Consider the following 20968-nt stretch of genomic DNA (forward strand, 5'->3'; position numbering starts at 1 on the left):
TTACATCTTTATTCGCCATGCATTACTTATAAGTTTATTGATTCTGAACAAATTCATACATATGAACGCAAGACAAACAGTTTGAACCATTCATAGAATAAAAGCTAATTATTATATAACCCTATCTATTCAACGAGTGAAATGTTTAATTCAGTAGGTGTTGTCTCGAGTCACGTGAGCACACGTTACTCGAAACGTCTTCAGATCGTCTAGTTGTCTAGCAAGGTTATATTGTTGTTTGTTATTAAACATAAAGCTACACAAAAGGCTGTCTGTGCTCTGTCAACCACGGGTATCGAAACCCGTTTTCTAGCGATATAAGCCTGCAGATATACCGCTGTGCCACTGAGGGGGAAATATTCAGCTCTTTAATTACGAAACTACTAAAACTACAATTTATTTTACTTACTCTAACAACGTGAAATTATATGGTTGATAAGTAGTTTCATCATACTTCTAACTTAATAAGCTATGCTACGTTTAAGCCACACTAAAAACACATGATAACAAATATTTTAAATTTGGTCAAACAGGTTCGTTCAAAGCTTGTATTTAACTCTTCTGTACACTGCCCGTTTTTCCAGGTCTTCTCCTTCTAACCAATATGTCCGGATCATCCCTTTTCCCTATAAAAAATATCAAATAAATAGGGTATAAGGGTATGGTATGTGATAATAGTACGACAATCTATAACATATGTAGGTACATATATTTTGAAAACTAGGCTTATATAATAAATAACATTTATTGTTTACGACTATAGGTTATATTCAATAAACGATTTTTGCTATTCCTGTGGGGAAACGGGGGGGGGGGCTGCTTTCCACTTTATAGATTGAATCGTAGTTTTTGCCTTATATGAATGATGCTCGATGACTTTGACCTGGTTATTTGTTTGAAATTTGTATACAAGCTTGACAAAATAAAATCAAAAACCGACCAAACATCCATTTACTGCATGTAAAGGGTTTGAAGTGTATTTTTTAGTTTGAATAAAACAGAAAATAATATTACAGTTCGAACAACAATAATGATCAAACTTTGATTCATATTAGTCTGACTGACTACTGAAACAAAGCAAATATAGCATCACATAAGTATATATAAAATTCCCATTACTACATTTATTAATTAGGTTATCAATAATTTGCTGAAATAATTGTTGACGAAAAATGCCCGGTTATAACAATTTATAAATTTTATAATTCAGATTATAAAAATAGCTAAGAACCACTAAATAGCAGAAAAATTTTGACTATTAATATTTCACGATATAACTTTGTGTCATTACATGACTATATGTGTAAAATGAGCTTATAAATAGGCCAAAGTGTCTACAAGGTCACAATATCATAAAAATGTAATAAAACATCATAAAATCCATTTTTTTTTTCACTATTGCATACTGGTATTTGGTATCAGATATGAAATAACGACAAATATAAAATAATGGTTAATGTATAATTAAATCATTAATTATTTATAATAAAATTATTATGCACCAAACTTCCTATGAAGTTTTTGGCGTGAGATGGCTAGACAATCTCGCTCTGGCTAATCGGCTTATTTTTGTGTTGCCAAACCTAAAAAAATATTTTGAAGCTATCAAAACAAAGCAAATTAAACCTAATTCATCCAAGAGTTTGACAAAAAACTATTGACGCCTTTCAGAAAAGCAACCTTTCACAAGCCCAGACTTCGGTTCTTTGCTTCTCTAGTTGCAAAGGTTGAACCATTCCTCAGAGAATTCCAAGAAAATCATCCCTTGGCTCCTTTTCTGTACCAGAAACTTCAAACAAACCTGAAAAGTCAGTTATAGAAGTTTCTGATCCACAAATAATGGAGTTGGTGAAATCTTGATCAGAACTTCTCAAAATTGATATGATAAAATTAGGTAATTTGCGTCCAGTTGCAGAAGAAAGCAACGTACCAGGACAGAGAAAGTTCTTTATGAATTGAGGGTTAACTGTCAAGAAGTTCTGGATTACTGAAGAAGAGTTCTCTAAGATACCCTTTAACAAAAGCCTTTAGCTCCTGAGATCCTAGCCTAATCTGGACCAATCCAACACAGAGTAGGAAGCGATTTAACTCTCTTTGCGACAAATTGATGCTGATCGGCTAACATCTACTTTGGCTGATTTAATTCCTAATGAATGGAATGATTTGTTGGGCTCTCCCAAGTTTCTGGAACAAGCAAAAGCCTTTTTCTAATTCCCTGCATCTGCTGAAGGGTAAAGAAAATCTATTGGACTATTTCTCTCAGTAAACATTCAGCAGTCTGCTCCAGCATAGAGATGTTTACAGAACAATTCTAGTGGTCCTTCTGATTTCATATGGTAATGCAGAAGTCAATAAAAGTTTTTCAGTTAACAAGAATCTGTTACAAGATAACCTGCATGAAAAACCTTTGATATCACAGCGCCTGGAACATCACGAGAAAAAATTCCTGGATATCGAAATTAACAAAAAGATGATTAACCGTGTGCGTTCTGCTTCATAAAGGGATGAACAGTATTTCTCAGCCCCAAAACAGCAGCTCACAGAGAAAGCTCACGTAGCTGGAAAGCTGCTTAACTGATTAAGGAACTGGAATATAAAAAGAAAAAGCTGCATGCATAAACCAATGCACCGCATTGACGAACAACTGAGTGGCTTAAAAAAAATCTTCGAGATAGGCTGTTTCTCTTATTGTCTGAATGAATTTTTTTAGATATATGATAGATTTAAAGGATTTCTTACGTTTTGTCTGTCAAAAGATTTACTTTTAATTATGTCATGTGAAGAGGTAAATAAAGTGTTTCCGTCTATAATAATAACTATCTATATCTCCAGTTATAGCAAGCAAAAGTTATAAACATTTTATTGCAAAAGCCATAAAAAGTCATAGTTGTTCACACAATAAGATTTGTAGACACTTTGTTGACAAGGTAAAACTATAGTTTAGAATCTTCTTAGACCATTAGATCGTCATTTTCGTTTGGTTGTAGTAATCAAGGTATATCTTAAAGTCGTTACATGGCCGCAGGTGTAACAAGAGGTGATAAATAGGAAACGTAGAAGTATAGTTAGATGTTCCGGAAACCTTAGATTGTCATTTTGTATTGGTTGTAGTAATCTATGTATACGTTAAAATGTTATTATAAAGCCATATGAATAACATATGCTGATAAAAAAGGCAAGGTAGAAGAATATTCAATAATCTTCTTAGAGCATTAGATCATCGTTTGTTTTGGCTGTAGTGACCTAAATATTCCTTATTGTGTCTTATATAGCAGTATGCGTAACACGCGCTAATAACAGTCAAGACAGAAGTATTGTGTAGTAACCTAAATATTCATTATTGTGTCTTATATAGCAATATGCATAACATGCGCTGATAAACAGTCAAGACAGAAGTATTGTGTAGTAACCTAAATATTCCTTATTGTGTCTTATATGGCAATATGCATAACATGCGCTGATAAGCAGTCAAGACAGAAGTATTGTGTAGTAACCTAAATATTCCTTATTGTGTTTTATATAGCAATGTGCGTAACATGCGCTGATAAACAGTCAAGACAGAAGTATTGTGTAGTAACCTAAATATTCCTTATTGTGTTTTATATAGCAATGTGCGTAACATGCGCTGATAAACAGTCAAGACAGAAGTATTGTGTAGTAACCTAAATATTCGTTATTGTGTTTTATATAGCAATATGCATAACATGCGACACAATAAGGAATATTTAGGTTACTACACAATACTTCTGTCTTGACTGTTTATCATTTTATATAGCAATATGCGTAACATGCGCTGATAAAGAGTCAAGACAGAAGTATTGTGTAGTAACCTAAATATTCCTTATTGTGTTTTATATGGCAATATGCATAACATGCGATGATAAACAGTCAAGACAGAAGTATTGTCTATAAACTCCCCAGACCATTACGTCATCATTTGTTTCGGTTGTAGAAACCTAGATATAACTTAACGTCTCATTATATGGCTACATGTGATGATAAATAGGCAAGGTAGAATGTAGTCTAGAATTTCACTAGACCATAAGATAATTTTGTTTTGGTTGTAGAAACCCGTGTATAACTTAATGGCCATATGCGTAACATGAGCTGATAAATAAGCAAGGTAGAACTATAGACTAGAATCAACCTAGATCATAAGATCCCAATTTTGTTTTCTTTGTAAGTAACCCATATACAACGTGATGTCATTACATGGCCGCATATGTAACACTAGATGATAAATTCTCAAGGGAGAATTATTGTTTAGAACTTCCTAGACCATTAGACCATCATTTTGTTTTGGTTGTTAATAACCAGGCGTATCTTAGTTTCATGTGTGACCTGATCTGCTAAGTAAGCAAGATAGAAATATAGTCTAGAAATTCCCTATACTTTAAGTTATAATTTTCTTTTGGTTCTTAATACTCAGGTATTTAGTAAAGCTGTATATTTTAGTTAACGCTTATCAGAATAGCCAATTAATTCATCTGTAGTACTGATGTGACAATAATAATTACCAAGTGTACAAAATGTCTCATTTAATAATGGAAAAGCTTTTGCGTAAACATTCGTATTTTAGTCATTAGTACATTTGTTATATTTCTAAAACTAACCAGGTTTAGTAAAATCCATAAAAATAAGAAAGCAATTGCTGTACAGCTAGAATCACCTTGATCTAGAAATTATGTGATATAAAACTCATTATTTCAACATTTTTGGTTGTTTACTAATTTTTACTGAATCACACAGCTATTCTATATTTGCAGTTCTAGACTTGGAATAACATATCGCTAACTCCTGTATCAGAAATATCGTCTTTGAGAATGCATGCTGCTTCTTTACTCAAAATAAGAATTTTTGGTATAGTTACTCCATTGTGGAATTCTCCTTTTATTTACAAGATGAGTCCGTCCAGTGAAAATTATGAAAAAGAGGGATGTCTCAAACTATATCTACATAGACTTAAAGAAGCTGAACCACGTGAAGAAGTTCGACCCCGAATCTATGGGCAACCAACAGACTATCATAGTGAAACTAGACGGGACCAAGTTGTTTACCAAGATTGACCTCAGTAAAGGTTATTGGCAAATCACGATGGAGACCGAATCTAGAAAGAAGACAGCTTTTGTGACACCAGACAGAAGCTGCCAGTTCAAGAGGATGCTGTTTGGACTAGTCAATTCACCATCGACATTCAACCACATGATGAGGATGATGTTGCACAACACCATCAGTATCGAGCATTATGTGGACGACATTCTGACCCACACAGCCAGATGAGAACAACCACAGGCGATGGCACTCCGGAAGTTGAAGAATATGTTAGGAAATTCGTCGTTTCTTAGAATGGCAGACTTTTATATGTCATTCATTGTTCAAGCTGATGCACCAGATGTTCAAATTGGACCAGTACTTCTGCAATAACATGTAGATGGACCGTTTTCCCGTATGCCAGTAAAAAGCTGTTCAGTAGTGAGAAGAACTACTCTGGTTAAATGAGAGTGTCTGGCCATCATATTTGCTATTCAGAAATTCCAGGACACCGTCTATGGGAAGGCGTTCATCATCCAGATGGACCTACATCCAGAGGTGCAATATTAACAGTGCAAGGATCATGAGGTGGGCATTGTACATCCAGAACTACTGGTTCTGCATTGAGACCATCAAGGGGACTGCAAAAGTTGGTGCAGACTATATGAGTAGAATCTGTGCAAGAACTGAAAACAGTCTTCGCATATAGTATAAAAATATTGGAAATATTTTTATTGTTAGATATACATGATTGTTTCAGTTTAAGTTCAATGCGAGTTATGATTTAGATAGTTTATATAGAATGAGTGTTAAACTTAGCTATTTTTAGAAGTGATAGTTTATCACAGGTTAGTTTATGTAACTGTTTACAAATCATACGTTGTATAGTTTAATAGTTATAAACTGATGGTTGTTATATTATTGGATCATGTTACTAGAACCTTCTGAGTTTTTCTCGTTGTTTTAATCGAATATTATTTCATCATAGTATCTAGTAGTGTGTGGAACATTTTAGACAGCTGTAGGGGTATAAATACACGTGGAAAATCGGGTTTGATAAATAGATCTAAACTACGTGATTGTGAGTTCAGCCATAAAGAGTAGATATTGGTGATGCTTAAAGTAAAATCATCACAGATTGTATTGTAATAACAGAGTAGAGAATAATAATTCGTTTTGTCAAATTGTGTTCTAAAGTAACCGAATCAGCCTGTGTGGAATTTGACGATAAAGAGACAATTATTGAAAACTTTGGATACAACTGTGATAACGAACTGGATAATGAACGTTTGTATATATGTTTTACTTGTTTTAATACATTATTATGAAACAAGTGGACTGTGTGCTGTTTCTTGATTGTTGAAATTTATCGCCAACAAGTCACAGACACCTATTGTAAAGAATCCAGCCCACAATTAAAAACTGACATTATATGTTATCTAAAGAGACTCAGTTACTTTCATGTATAAAACTTTGTTTAATGTTACAGATAGTATTTTGTCCATTGCAGTGGTTGAAGTGAGGTGGTATAACATACTGGCAAAAACATTGTATACTGCTTTAAAACATCCTACCCACACCCATTTAGTTTTACACGAAAATACGTTTGACTATTCAACAATAGCCTAAGTATGTTTCACATCAGGTCAAACATCAGTCCAGCCCCAGCCTAGTCCAATTGCAAACATATTTCCATCTTTTCCAGACCACTGTAACACTGTTTTCTTCCATACAGTACCTAAATGTCAAATTGAATATCCCAAAGCACTAGACTTCTCCCAAGATTAAACACTTATTTCCTCCAAGTAGGACACACTTTGATCCAGACCATTTCCTGACCTTTCAAAATTACACTCAAAACTGAGACTGCTTTTTTCATTTTCTAGATGGGGAACGAAGTTGACCAAAACTAAATGATTCTTAGCACAACATTATATATGCCTGATCCATATTTATACCCACACCACTAACACTGAAGGATTGAATATGCTACATTAAAACGATTATAAATATGCAGATCTGCAAGTCACACGACAACCACGGTTAATGTGAAGTTGCAATTGAAAGACATGTACCAGAATGTCATTTTGAACGTTGATATTGTTTGATTTTGTGTAGATAGTGTGATGCCACTAAAAATTGATTGCTTTAGGGAAGGGTATATAACAACAACTTCTGAGGCAAAATATCCATACACTCAGATCTTAAAGATGAGTTTGTATCGAGGATTTAAAATTTCCAAGGCGAGGAAATCCCATGCCCTTCATGGCATTGGAAAATAACGTCATAAATAACTGACAAAAAGAATGCTTAGTAAAAAGTTTGGGCGTCTTGTGTTAGAACACCCGATAAGTTCCGTGTACTAAGAAAAGATATTGTCAGCAGTAACTTATAACATAAAATGTCATGTTAAATAGAGACAGAGTTGATTTTAGTTCTGTATATCACTCTTAGTCTGACAAATGGTAGTTACTCGAAACGTCACTTTCAAGGAAATTCATTTGTTCACGTTGTTTCTTTTTTAAGCCCATTTTTCTTCTGTTTAATTTTAATCAACCAACCAACATTATTGTTTTTCTGTAAACACTTACGATTTCATGCTTCGCCAACCTATGTTATACGTAAAAGGTAATACTCGAACTTTCTGACAAACAGCTTAGGAAATGTTAAAATAGTTGCTCAGTCTATTGGCTAACATGCTGAGAAGTTACATTATAACAGGAATCTATGTCATATGCAAACTACATAAATGAGCATGTACGTTTTCTGTCATGTATTAACATTTAGTGTCAGTGTTTCACAGGTTGAGGATCATAGTAGTGGTTATGTATGCTATGAAACGTTCCATCCACACCATACCAGAAAGATAAGATTTTCATATGTTCTTGACATTTTTAATAACTCTTAGGGAAACCTAAGTTGTTAGTTGTTACAAAAATTGATGTAACCTTTTGTTTGAATAACTAATGTACCTTGAGATAAACTTCTCCACGCAAGGAGATACTGAATGTACCGAAGTTCTTCAGGATTGTTCTAGTGTCTGGGCTCATGTGGATCTTCATAGCTGTAAATATATTCATTAATTGAGAAATCGGTACTCAGACGTGTGACATGACACATAAAGTTAAAATTGAGAATTTGAATATTTTTATTAACATAAATTGTGCATTAAACTTTAGATAAATTAAAACTTAACTGTAAACTACGTTTACATGACACGTTTATTGCCACATATTGATAATAAAGATGCCTAATTAAGTTTTGAATAGAACACTGTACAACAGTGGTTCTCAAACTTTCTTCTTTGGACTGCTTCAATGGGGCAAAAAAATCTTCAGACCACCTACTGCACCTATTCTGTTCTCTCGTATGGCTTGTTGCATGTCAGTGACTTGAATTTTGGACCAGCCCGTACACCACTTGGAGGACCATCTCGAACCACTGCTCTAAAAGATCACGACATGCACACTTTTACCCGTCCATAGCAGCACCATTAAACAGCAAGTTTAATATTGCATAAAAATGAATCATAACACTCAAAAACTTTATCATACATGATGATAATAGAACTAAGTACCTCTCATCAATAAATTTAGTAAACTCCTTACGTTATCTATGGCCACCTACTACTGGGTAAACTGGTAGTTGATATAGTGTTAATTTTATTTTAAAAAGGTTTATTTATGTGAAAATAGGTTTAGTCCTATATGTTTTAAATTTATATTTATGGAACAATTTACGTAAACAAAACTTTATGTTGACAATGAACCAAAACAAAAAAGAGAGAAATATATATCAGAAAACTCGAAAATCGACGTCATTCATTCATGGACATGGCCTGGAAAGGGACATTTGCATGTGCAACTCAACAATTGGTACAGTTTTCCTAGGTACCAGACTGTTCTACTGAAGAATTAATGTGGGCTTCATCCAACACTCAAGACCTAATTAATAGTCAAGGAAGGAGGTAAGATCGAGGTGTACCTGCTCCTCCCAAGTCACATGACCAAACAATGACTAAATTAAATATTTCATAACACACACACACACACAACAGAAAGAAAAGGACGACCACACCAACAAACTAATACACAACTGACACTACCAATAATGAAGACACTTCTCCTTCCCACACCCAAAATAGAGAACACCCAAAAGCATAGTAGTCACTAATGTAACAACAAAGGAACAAATTAAAACTAAAACAAACCAAGAAAGAAAAAGTACAAACTACATCCAAGAACAGCAGACAGTCACTTCATGAAAAACATGATGTTGGAATTTGTCACAGAAATTAGCAACAAGAACAAAAAACATTTTTACTACAATACTGATAAAAATCGCCACGAAACACCTAACACCTACTACATATAATAGCAAAAATAACAGCACACTTATTCATTCATGATGAATAAACTCACAGTTCTCCACGTCAACTCCAAGGTGACCTATCTTCCAAATGGCATGAGATCAAAGATTTAATAAGTCACACCAAAGTGGATATAATTATGATTACAGCGACAATGCTAAATAAACATAACAGACTTAAATTAAACAAATACATTACTGTAAGACATGACAGACAAAGGAATCATCAAATAGGGGCATCTTAGCTCCCTATAAAACACATTATCGATTAATAATATAGCATTTACTTCCGAAAATGAAAGTATAGGATTAAAAATAACCCTAGAAAATAATAATAACCTTACTATCACTAGTCTTATTGCTCTCAGAATAATAACTTAGATGTAAACCTATTACAAAGATAGCATCTTACTAAATGACAGTACCCTGATTTATTCCAGTTTTGCATATAACAGTAACAATATTTTAGATCTCTGTCTATGCTCCAGCTCTGTACTAAACTCTTTCATTTTCTTTAATGTTGGAGAGGATATAGACAGTGATCATCTATCGATCTCAATCCAAATGATAACCTACAAATAGATACCCCTAAATTTAACTACATAAATACGAAATTAAAATTTTACTGGAATGTAGGGGTCGTTTGTTATTCGTAGAATTGCTATAAAATGTATCCAAAACAAAATAAATGCTGGAATAAAAAATTACATAAACAAGTAAAGTGATATTAGATGGATAGATTTTAAAACTATTTTCAATCCCTACTTTGATTGGCATTGTGATCCATAGAGCTAAATGAAGCAGTATAAATTTGTTAACCAAAGTAGAGATTGAAATCGTTGTAAAATCTATCCAGCAAATATAACTTTATTTGTGTACTTTTTATTGCAGCATTTATTCTGTTTTGGATACTCCTTTTATTGGAATTTTATGAATAACCAACAATCCACACTATCCATTAAAATTTTCATTTTTTTCCCTTATTTATTTGTTCAGGTTTTATAGGTTCGTGGAATGGACACAACATCTATATACTTTCAGTTTAGCCATATCCCTGATAGCTATAGCTTTTACAAGAATTAAAACCACAATCATAAATTTATAAAATGTAATCCTTATATTGGGCTACAAATAAGTGTATAAAGCTGCCAAAGTAGAGATTAAACTTTATACATTTGTGATTGTGGACTTTATTCTTGTTTCATTACTTCTTGTAGCAGCATCCCTACTTCATTTTAAAATTTATAATTTTTAAGACTCTTGTTTGTTTACTTTTAAAATTATAGCTGTATAAAGTATATACTTTATCTTTAGAAACTGTCGTGTGTTTATCCATCGACGTGCAGTGTCATCTGTTGGGTTGAATTGGGTTTAAAAGATATTTAATTATATTCATGATATGTTTATCATTTATAAATAAATCTGTATATATTTACCAATATATCAAAAGCTGATACCCACAGACCAGTCAGGTAAGCTATAGTAATCTTTTAGCAATAGTCCAAGCCATTTAGCCCCACTGTCGTAATCAGGTAGGTAGGTAGGCAGTAGATGAAATGTTAATAATGGTTGGAGACGGCTTGAATGGGTAATGAAGAAAAACTTTAATATAAGTTTAACATAACAGCAAATGTACAACGTTTAAAGTTTTTCTTCAATATCCATTCAAGCCGTCTCCAACCATTATTAGTCTCAAAGTGGGTTCCTCATAATCGAACATGAAATGTTACTGTTTTAGACATTTTTTAACTGCTTATTTCGAACATTTTAGCTATATTTTTAGCATATTATTAGTATATATGCGCATAATATACCGTAACCAATACTTTGAATGGTCGGTTTTTCGCTATGGAATTCAATAGGGTGGTTTTTCGGCGCGTGAATTATTTGGAAACCTTGTCGATCTCTACTGTTAGTACTACCACACTTAATAACATAAAGCAAACTGGAAAGAATACCAGGAAATACTAAACAATAGTCTCCCAGAAAAGACTACCAACAGATCCAAATACTTTTCTATAATTGATAATTATTGCATTACAATCTCAGAGTGCCTTACAAATGCAGCGGACATATGTATCTCAAAAATAACACAACACATAAATAAAATAAAACAACGGAGAAAAACACACAAAATATATAGGAACACGCAAAACCCTGAACTAAAAACAATGCTAAATACACTCAGAAACACTATAAGAGATGAAATAAAAAGTCTTAAAGCAGACATATAGGATGAATACTGTTTGACACTTAATACATACACAGACTCAAAAACTTCTGGTCCCACGATTCCCTGAAAAGAATATAAATAAACACATATATCCTAAACTACAACACAATAACACCATAGCCAACAAAAACACACAAAAAACAGAAATATTCAGAAAACACCTCGGAAATACTCATAAAACACCAAATGAACCAACAATGAATACATTATACAACAAAGTTAACACTATATTGTCACAAATAATGACTTATACACACCTATCATTCCTGTTGCACCACTAGAAGCCCAACCAGATAGTTTGAACACTCAAGAAAACACAATTCGACTATTCAATAAACATATAACAATAAAAGAAATATAAGACACCCTTAAAAAACAAGGCCCCCAGAACAAGATAAGATAACATACATACTAATAAAAAAGACACTGCAATTGTACGAGCATCTAGCAACAATATTCAATCATCCCACAAGTCAAGCTACATAGAGCTGATTGGAAGCTAGCATGTGTCTTAATGTTTTTGAAAGAAGGAAACCAGCCAATGAACCAACAAGCTACAGACCAATCAGCCTAGCCAGATGTATTGGCAAACTTCTAGAAGAAATCATAAATATCGGACAAATCACAGATCATCTGGTAAGACTCACAGAAACCATAATAGTTTTAACTGGAACAAATGCACTGTCGCCTGCTTTCTAGATGTTGACAAAGTGTTGATATACACGACTGTTTCATTTAGATTTAATACTAAGGTTGTGATTTGAATAGTTATAAATCACGAGTGTTAAATTTAATATTTTTAGAAGCAATAATTCGTTGCAGGTTTACTTACATAACTGTTTACGAAACATTTGCTGTGTAGTTCAATTGTTGTGAATTGGCATCACGTTACTCGACCCTTCTGAATATTTATCATTGCTTTAAGTGAGTATTATTAGATCTAGGCCTCAGTCGGGCGACCAAGTTAATCTGAATAAGTAAGTTAAATCAGTGAAAGTGGAAGTAAAAGTGAAGCTAGATTGCATGTGAGTTTAGCTGTAGTGAACGATTTATAAAGTGAGTTTCACAGCTCGTATTGTAATCACAGAGATAGAGAAGAGTAATTTGTCTTGTCAAAGAGTGACCTAAAATAACTGAAACCGCCTGTATGAACTTTGACGAAAAGGAAACAGTTATTTAAACCTCTGGATATAACTGTGGTAACCAAATACGTTTGACTTGTTTTGAATATATTATTTTAAAACAAGGTGGTTGTGTCCTATCCGTTTATTGTTGAAATTTATCGCCAGGAAATCACAGACACCTACTGTAAAGAATTCGGCCCCATAAATCTGACAGAAAGCTTCAGACAGTGTATGGCACAATGGATCAAAATTCCAAATGTCCAAAATTAAAGTACCGTGAAGTATTTATTATTCGCTGGCTCTCAAACTTTCTAGACAACAGAAAACCTAGAATCTACTGAAACAAATGGAGAATCAAGATAAATGCACCCAAAACACAAATCAAAATATTTACAAAATAAACAACCCCCAAAACTATACCTCAATGGAGCTCTTTTTCCAGGTAGCCACATTAGGCAGTCTGGGCCTAGCCTACGATTCAAAGCTAAGTTGGAACAAACACATAAATGAAATTAGAAATATAATAAAAGACCAACTTTTGTACGACATCTAACTGACAACAACAGGGGCGCAACAATTGAAAACGTACTTAAAATCTGTAAAACCTATATACTTTCCAGTGGTAGAGTATTCGTGCCCAGCATGGATAAATGTAGCCAAATCACATATAAAAAAACTACAGACAATCCAAAACTCAATAATCACTAAAACATGCAGAGTTCCCAGATCCTTTAACATAACCTTTCTAAACAATTAAGCAAACATATCTACATAGTCAAACATACTTCTAAATAGATTGATATACTACATCCAGAAAAATTTTGACAAAAATGCTCCACAAAACTACTGAAGAACTTTATCATACATGAAAAAGTACCTCTCAACACTAAATCTAGTAAATTCGTTATGTACTCTATGACTACCTACTACTGGGCAAACCGATAGCTAGATATAATGTTAGTTTTATTTTAAAAGGGTTTTTATGTCAAAGTATGATCAGTGCTGTATATTTTTCTATCGGTAGCTATTGAACTGCTTGTGAGTATAAGACTGTATGTTCATAATTAAAGAGGAAAAGCGAAATACTTGCCGTACAAATAAGAAAAAAATATACATTTCTACATCCATAAACATGGCCTGAATAGGGCCACTCGCGTATGCGATAACCTACAATCAATTACTAGTTTAAATTATTTTAGTTCTTAACTCTGTTGCTTTTAGCCGACTTCATAATCATTATATGTTTTAACGAAAAATCAGTGGAAATATTTAATGAAATTACTGATGAATAAAAATAGAATACTTACAAACCACATACAGTCGTTTGTTGTTAAGATCCACTTTTACATTAAAAATTAATATACTTATAAGCATTTATTTATTGCAAACAGATAAGTTCAGAACCTCTGGCCAGCATTCTACCACTGAGCTATCCAAGCCCACAAGCCATCCCCGTCAAAGTGCATTTATAAAGATTTGTAGCTCAGTGGTAGAACACTCTCTATTAGCAAGAAGTATTGCGTTCAAGTCCAGGAAATAAGTTTTGGCTTATCCATTTTCTCACTTAAAATTTAATATAATTTAATGACTAAACTGATGAGTGAAAACACGCTAGGCTCTATTCAGAAAATTATATCGATATTCTGTTAATGATTTCTTAGAAAACGTCATTATATGCTAATCTTTATAGTATTCCCCCTGACAACGACAAGTAGTCAAAGGAAACAGATTTTCATTACTAACTTTGTAAGTTTAATTAGTTTGAGATTCAAAGATAAATGACTTCTGCAATGACTAACTATTTTATAATAGAAGATGCAGGCAGAAGGTCTCAAACTTGGATACAATAATGATCATGAATGAATATATTCAATAAACTATTCGATCACTAAACTGTAAAAAAAACAGAACAACTAAATTATATTATTAAATGAACCAAAGTAAAGTAACGTCAGAGCTTTTTATAATAAACATATTCAAGTTAAGAACGAAACAGTTAAAAAATAGTAAATCAATTAAACCCTTAAACTAGCCAAAGCAAATATTATTTAGATATATAAAGTATTCCACTGATAAATGACCTAATAAATAATTAATTATTAAAAATGATAAAATTAAGAACGTTTGGTAAATACTTAGTTCCTCATAATAAATTTTTACTGAACACGATAAACAATAATTCTGTGGACATTTCGATTTTTTTTTAGTTCATATGATTTTACTATGTATTAATCTCTGATGCCATAAAAAGCTTTTTTCCCATTACATCCTTTCCACTGCAAACCATTGTTTTCTTAAATTGGTATAACTCTTCACTGGAAATACATTAAGAAAAATAATATTATTCAGCCGAACCTTAAATATAATAATTTGGTACATGTTAAGTAACAACTCAGTATGGAAGGTTATCATTTAATATCTACCACACGACCCAGCCCGGCATCTTGATGTGGATTCAAAACATCAGCCATTCCGAAAAGGTTTGACTTGTTTTGACTGGATAAAAAGGAAATTTTTTGCACTATTTTCGAGGTATATGTCGCTGGACTGGACCCGAGACCATGATAACCAACACGGATATGTTAATTCGTAAGTGTAAAGCAAAACGATGGATGTAGCAATGAAAAATGCTTGAAATGTGGTTGCGAATGTGATGGTTTAAGTGTAGCAATTAAGCTAAATCATGGGTCCAGGTTGGATGAGGGAAGAAATTATTCGAAGATATTCCAATCGATTTAAAGGTATCAGCTGAATCGTCAAGTGATTACTGCATTGACAGCGAAACATAAAGAAACTTGCACAATAGTATGGTTAACTTCAAAAGGGTGGATTGGGATCATATATAAGAATTCATAAGTTTCAATATTCTTGGAACTAAAGGTACAGTAAAGCCCAAAGATGTAGTGTTGAAGTTCAGGCAGATGCATGATGCATTGCAAGATGATTTCCCTGGCGATTCTCAAATTAAAAATGCCATTTCTGCAATGAAGAGTAAATATAAGAAGGATGGTATAAAACCTAGTATGGTACCACCATAGTATAATCCATATAGATTTCATCATGTCATATTTTCATTAATACTTAGTTGTTTTTTGTTTGTTTTTTCGTTTTAGAAGTTTTGTCGAGCTTCATTCATCGAAATCTATCGAAATATTCTTAAATCACCAGTTTCTGGAACTACCCCCTGAGCTGGCTCGTGTGGCAGGGGTTAAAATTTCAACTACCTTAAAAACAAAAGAAAACGTTTATATTATTACAATATTTTTATTTAAAGAATTAAATGCACAACAAAATTAATTTAGCCTTACGTTCTCCAGTGGTTTCCATTCTTGATGCTGTGTTGACAGTGTCACCAAACAAGCAATATCTTGGCATCTTCAAACCTACTACTCCTGCAGCACACACACCTAAAATTACATCGTTATCAGGTGAACATTTTGGAATGAACTTTACTCGACCAGAGTACAGTTATGCTTGCAACGTTTTGTGAAAAGTACACTATAACTACATATCCAAAAGCCGAATGACATTCTTCATCACACACATATAAAAGATTTTGACCAGTGCTCAGTTCTTACTCACACACCGATCCAGGATTACCGTGTTACTTTGCCTAAACTGTCAAGTGCATTAGTGTTTTCAAGTTTAGGATAAAATCCAAACTTGGAAAAACTTCAATGAAATGAATATTGAACACCAATTATATGTGAATTCAAGAAGATTCTTTAAGTCTAAACTTAGGTAAATAATTATTTCATAGTGAAAACCAAATACGGGTGTATGTGAAACATATCACTGTATCAAATATTCTTTCCTCAAAATAGTGAAAACCAGAATATGACTGTATGATGAAATATATCGCTGTGTAAAACCTTGTTCGATCAAAGTATTGAAAACCAAATACGGGTGTATGTGAAACATATCACTGTATCAAATCTTCTTTCTTCAAAATAGTTAAAACCAGAATATGACTGTATGATGAAATATATCGCTGTGTAAAACCTTGTTCGATCAAAGTATTGAAAACCAAATACGGGTGTATGTGAAACATATCGCTGTATCAAATATTCTTTCCTCAAAATGGTGAAAACCAGAATATGACTGTATGATGTATACAGCGCTTGTGAAATATATCGCTGTGTAAAACCTTGTTTGATCAAAGTATTGAAAACCAAATATGGGTGTATAATATATTCAGCGTGTGTGAAATATATCGCTGTGTTAAATCTTGTTTGCTCAAAAATAGTGAAAACAAATATGTATGTATGATATGAACAGCTAATGTATGATGTAAACAGATATATCGCTGTTCCAAATCTTGTTTGTTCAAAATTGACAATGTGATAAGCTACAGTTACTAAAATATATACCAAGAACAATCCAGCATTTAACAAGACATTCAGTCAACTCACTTTTATACACACATTTTTGAAGGATTAATAAATTTATATCTTGAGGTGAACGAAAGGAGTTTACGGAGAGTATATGTTGTAGAACTTGGTGGGAGCTGTCTTTTATATGTTGTAGAACTTGGTGGCAGCTGTCTTTTATATGTTGTAGAACTTGGTGGCAGCTGTCTTTTATATGTTGTAGAACTTGGTGGCAGCTGTCTTTTATATGTTGTAGAACTTGGTGCCAGCTGTCTTTTATATGTTGTAGAACTTGGTGGCAGCTGTCTTTTATATGTTGTAGAACTTGGTGGCAGCTGTCTTTTATATGTTGTAGAACTTGGTGGCAGCTGTCTTTTATTGGATATTTTCTACTAGAGATGAGAGCTAATTGCTTGGCGAAGTTATCTATTTCCATCTTCGTCAGTTCCATGTGGCTGACATGTGGACCTATTCCAGTTGTACCCGATCCAGTTCATGTTATTTTCTCCGAATGCTGTTGTTTATTGCACTTTTTCCGATATAATGCTCTGAATGTACGTATATTAACTATTCGCTACGAATATTTACCAGTAAGAAATAATCACACTCAACCCTTCAGACTTCTTATGAGCTAGTAAACTTATACCATCTAAATTTAGCTGTTTTGTTTTTATGTTTTCCTGTATACAATGTGCTATTTCACACATTGTTATATTTCAAAAAACTGTTTTAAGATGTTATAAAAACTACAATAGTATTTTCGTCTATATTTATTGTTGACAAAGCAGTTTCTACGCTACTGTTATACAAGTCAAGCCTTACCTGGTCAGATCCTTCAATACGCATTTTATACCCAGAGTTTAGTTTTAACAGTTATTTATACACACAGAAAAATAATTCACGCCTATAGTAAAAGCTCTCCATACAAGCTGCGTTGAATGTGGAGTTTACTTCATAGAGGTTTGTGTTACTTTTTGTAAATGATTTCGTATAGGATAGTAAACGGAAATGTAAGTCGTTTAATATACTGCATGTATTTCTGCCTGTAATCAACAAGATCTTTAAGTACTAGAAACAAGTTGATTTATAAGTTCTAACCTGAATGAATTCCAATTCTAAGTTGAAGCACATTTTTAGGGCGATGACGTACTTTAAACAGTTTTATGGCATCACGAAGTTTCAAGGACATTCGGGCAATTTCTCGGGCATGATTTATGCCATTTCTAATTGGAAGGCCAGACACAACCATGTAGGCATCTCCAATAGTTTCCACCTAAATGTCGCACGGTAAAGAAAATCATTCATGTGATGAGAAACTACTTTTTAAACCATATATTTAAAAGATAATGATAATATTCAAATTATTTTATGAAATAACACACAATAATATGTTGAACTTTCATATATCAAGTTACGTTTATACAAGACACTTAAAATTGGCAAAGATTATCCAGCAAAACGGAGAAACATAATATGGACGATAGGCGAGTAAATATATGTACTAAGGTTTGGTTTGTTTTGAACTTCGCGCAAAGCTACACGAGGGCTGTCTGCGCTAACCGTCCCTAATTTAGCTGTCAGACTAGAGGGAAGACAACTAATCAAAAACACCCACCGCCAACTCTTGGGCTATTCTTTGACTAAATAATAGTGGGATTGACTGTCACTTTATAACGCCCCCACGACTTAAAAGGCGAACATGTTCGGTGACGGGGATTCGAACCCGCGACCCTCAGATTACGAGCTTTGTATTACCAGACAGTCTAAAAATGTATTTTAAAGGCTCTTTGGTATATAATGGCCTGGTAGCTAGAGCGCTTGACTAACACCATGGGAATTTTCCTTTCGTTCTAAGACTGGTAAGTACGATTGATAATAAGCGTAAGACATGTATATACTAATAATTTGTTTTATTCTATATGAGAATAAAGTTAAATTACTAAGGTATTATTCTACTGAGCTTACAAACATTTTTTATTGGGTAATTATTTTAGTTGCTACTAAACTGCTGTACTATAGTATAAACCCTACCCCACCAGGTATTTATGGTACTAACCTTATATACGTCGAAATTCTCAATTATCGAATCAAATGTTATGTACAGGTCATTAAGAAGGTCAATTACCTGAAAAAAAAGTAATTTATATGTTTAATTTTTAGAGAAACGTTTTATATATATGCGATAAGCAATAAAGCTTACCTATATAATCCCTCCCCCAAAAACTCATTATTTGTGAAGACAATGTTTTTTATAATCAAAACAGATCTGTAATTCCTATGTTATTATTTTATTTTGTATTTTATACGTGAAAAATATTAGAAAACCTTTAAACTAGTATCGAAGCATTGTTACTGAAACACTTCTCTGTAAACTAACACAACAATTCAAGCTTACCTCCATAGGTGAACTCTCTGCTGATAGTTCTGTAAACCCTACAATATCACTGAAGTATATAGTAACCGACTCAAACGTTTCTGGTTGAACGTGATGTCCACTTCTTAGCTGGTCAGCAACATATCTTTATAAGAAAATATTTCAGTGTCCTTTAGATGAAATTTACTTAATTTTGTTTTAGACTATCGTTTATGAAGAAGAAAGTGGCATATTTTGATCATTTAATATTTCATTGGAACAATTAAACAGATAGTAATTGTTCTAAGTATAGTTAATATCCCACCACTCTTTATTACATTTTAGCCTATACTGTAGGTTCAGCTTCACCTGGTGACAGATTGTGTCAGACAGTAACCGGTGTGATATTTTATTCACTTTACCTATTATATTTCAGCTAATTACTGTCTGACACAATCTGTCACCAGGTGAAGCTGAGCCTACAGTACTGGTGTGATATTTTATTCACTTTACCTATTATATTTCAGCCAATTACTGTCTGACACAATCTGTCACTAGGTGAAGCTGAACCTACAGTACTGGTGTGATATTTTATTCACTTTACCTATTATATTTCAGCCACAGCTAGAATAAATTCATGATTTTATTCATATTTTACTCAGTTGTGCTGTGTAAACCTGTCGTTAGATACATGATCACCTATAATTACAGTCTACAACGTATACTTGAAATGATTCTCCCACAGCTAGAATAAATTCATGATTTTATTTATATTTTACTCAGTGTTGTTGTGTAAACCTGTCGTTAGATACATGACTATAAAATCACCTACAATTACAGTCTACAACGTATACTTGAAATGATTCTCCCACAGCTAGAATAAATTCATGATTTTATTTATATTTTACTCAGTGTTGTTGTGTAAACCTGTCGTTAGATACATGACTATAAAATCACCTACAATTACAGTCTACAACGTATACTTGAAATGATTCTCCCAAAGCTAGAATAAATTCATGTTTTATTTATATTTTACTCAGTATTGCTGTGTAAACCTGTCGTTAGATACATGACTATAAAATCACCTATAATTACAGTCTACAACGTATACTTGAAATGATTCTCCCACAGCTAGAATAAATTCATGTTTTATTCATATCTTACTCAGTAGTGCTGTGTAAACCTGTCGTTAGATACATGACTATAGAATCACCTACAATTACAGTCTACAACGTATACTTGAAATGATTCTCCCACAGCTAGAATAAGTATCATATATGCTAACTTACTGTCTTAATCAGTAAAAATACGACTTATCTTTGAAATAATTCTTCCACAGCTAGGGTAATCATCATATCCACTAACTTACTGTCTTAATCAGTAAAAATACGACTTATCGCTGTGGAAGAATTATTTCAATTAGGGTAATCATCATATCCACTAACTTACTGTCTGAATCAGTAAACATACAACGTATGTTGAAATAATT

At 33.1% G+C, this 20968-nt stretch overlaps 1 protein-coding gene across 1 annotated transcript in view; it reads right to left on the reverse strand.

Moving 5' to 3' along the window:
• Nucleotides 1-539: 539 nt before the first annotated feature.
• The window catches only part of LOC106465121 (atrial natriuretic peptide receptor 1-like), a 145663-nt gene continuing 125234 nt past the window's right edge, over nucleotides 540-20968 (reverse strand). The window contains exons 11-16 of the mRNA XM_022392956.1: nucleotides 19522-19645; nucleotides 19183-19251; nucleotides 18225-18399; nucleotides 16065-16163; nucleotides 8004-8095; nucleotides 540-626 (exon numbers count right to left, since the gene is read on the reverse strand). Of these exons, the coding sequence (XP_022248664.1) occupies nucleotides 540-626; nucleotides 8004-8095; nucleotides 16065-16163; nucleotides 18225-18399; nucleotides 19183-19251; nucleotides 19522-19645 (646 nt within the window). The remainder of the gene's footprint in view (nucleotides 627-8003; nucleotides 8096-16064; nucleotides 16164-18224; nucleotides 18400-19182; nucleotides 19252-19521; nucleotides 19646-20968) is intronic.

The sequence above is a fragment of the Limulus polyphemus genome, unplaced genomic scaffold, assembly GCF_000517525.1.
Source record: "Limulus polyphemus unplaced genomic scaffold, Limulus_polyphemus-2.1.2 Scaffold1843, whole genome shotgun sequence".
Taxonomy (NCBI): domain Eukaryota; kingdom Metazoa; phylum Arthropoda; class Merostomata; order Xiphosura; family Limulidae; genus Limulus; species Limulus polyphemus.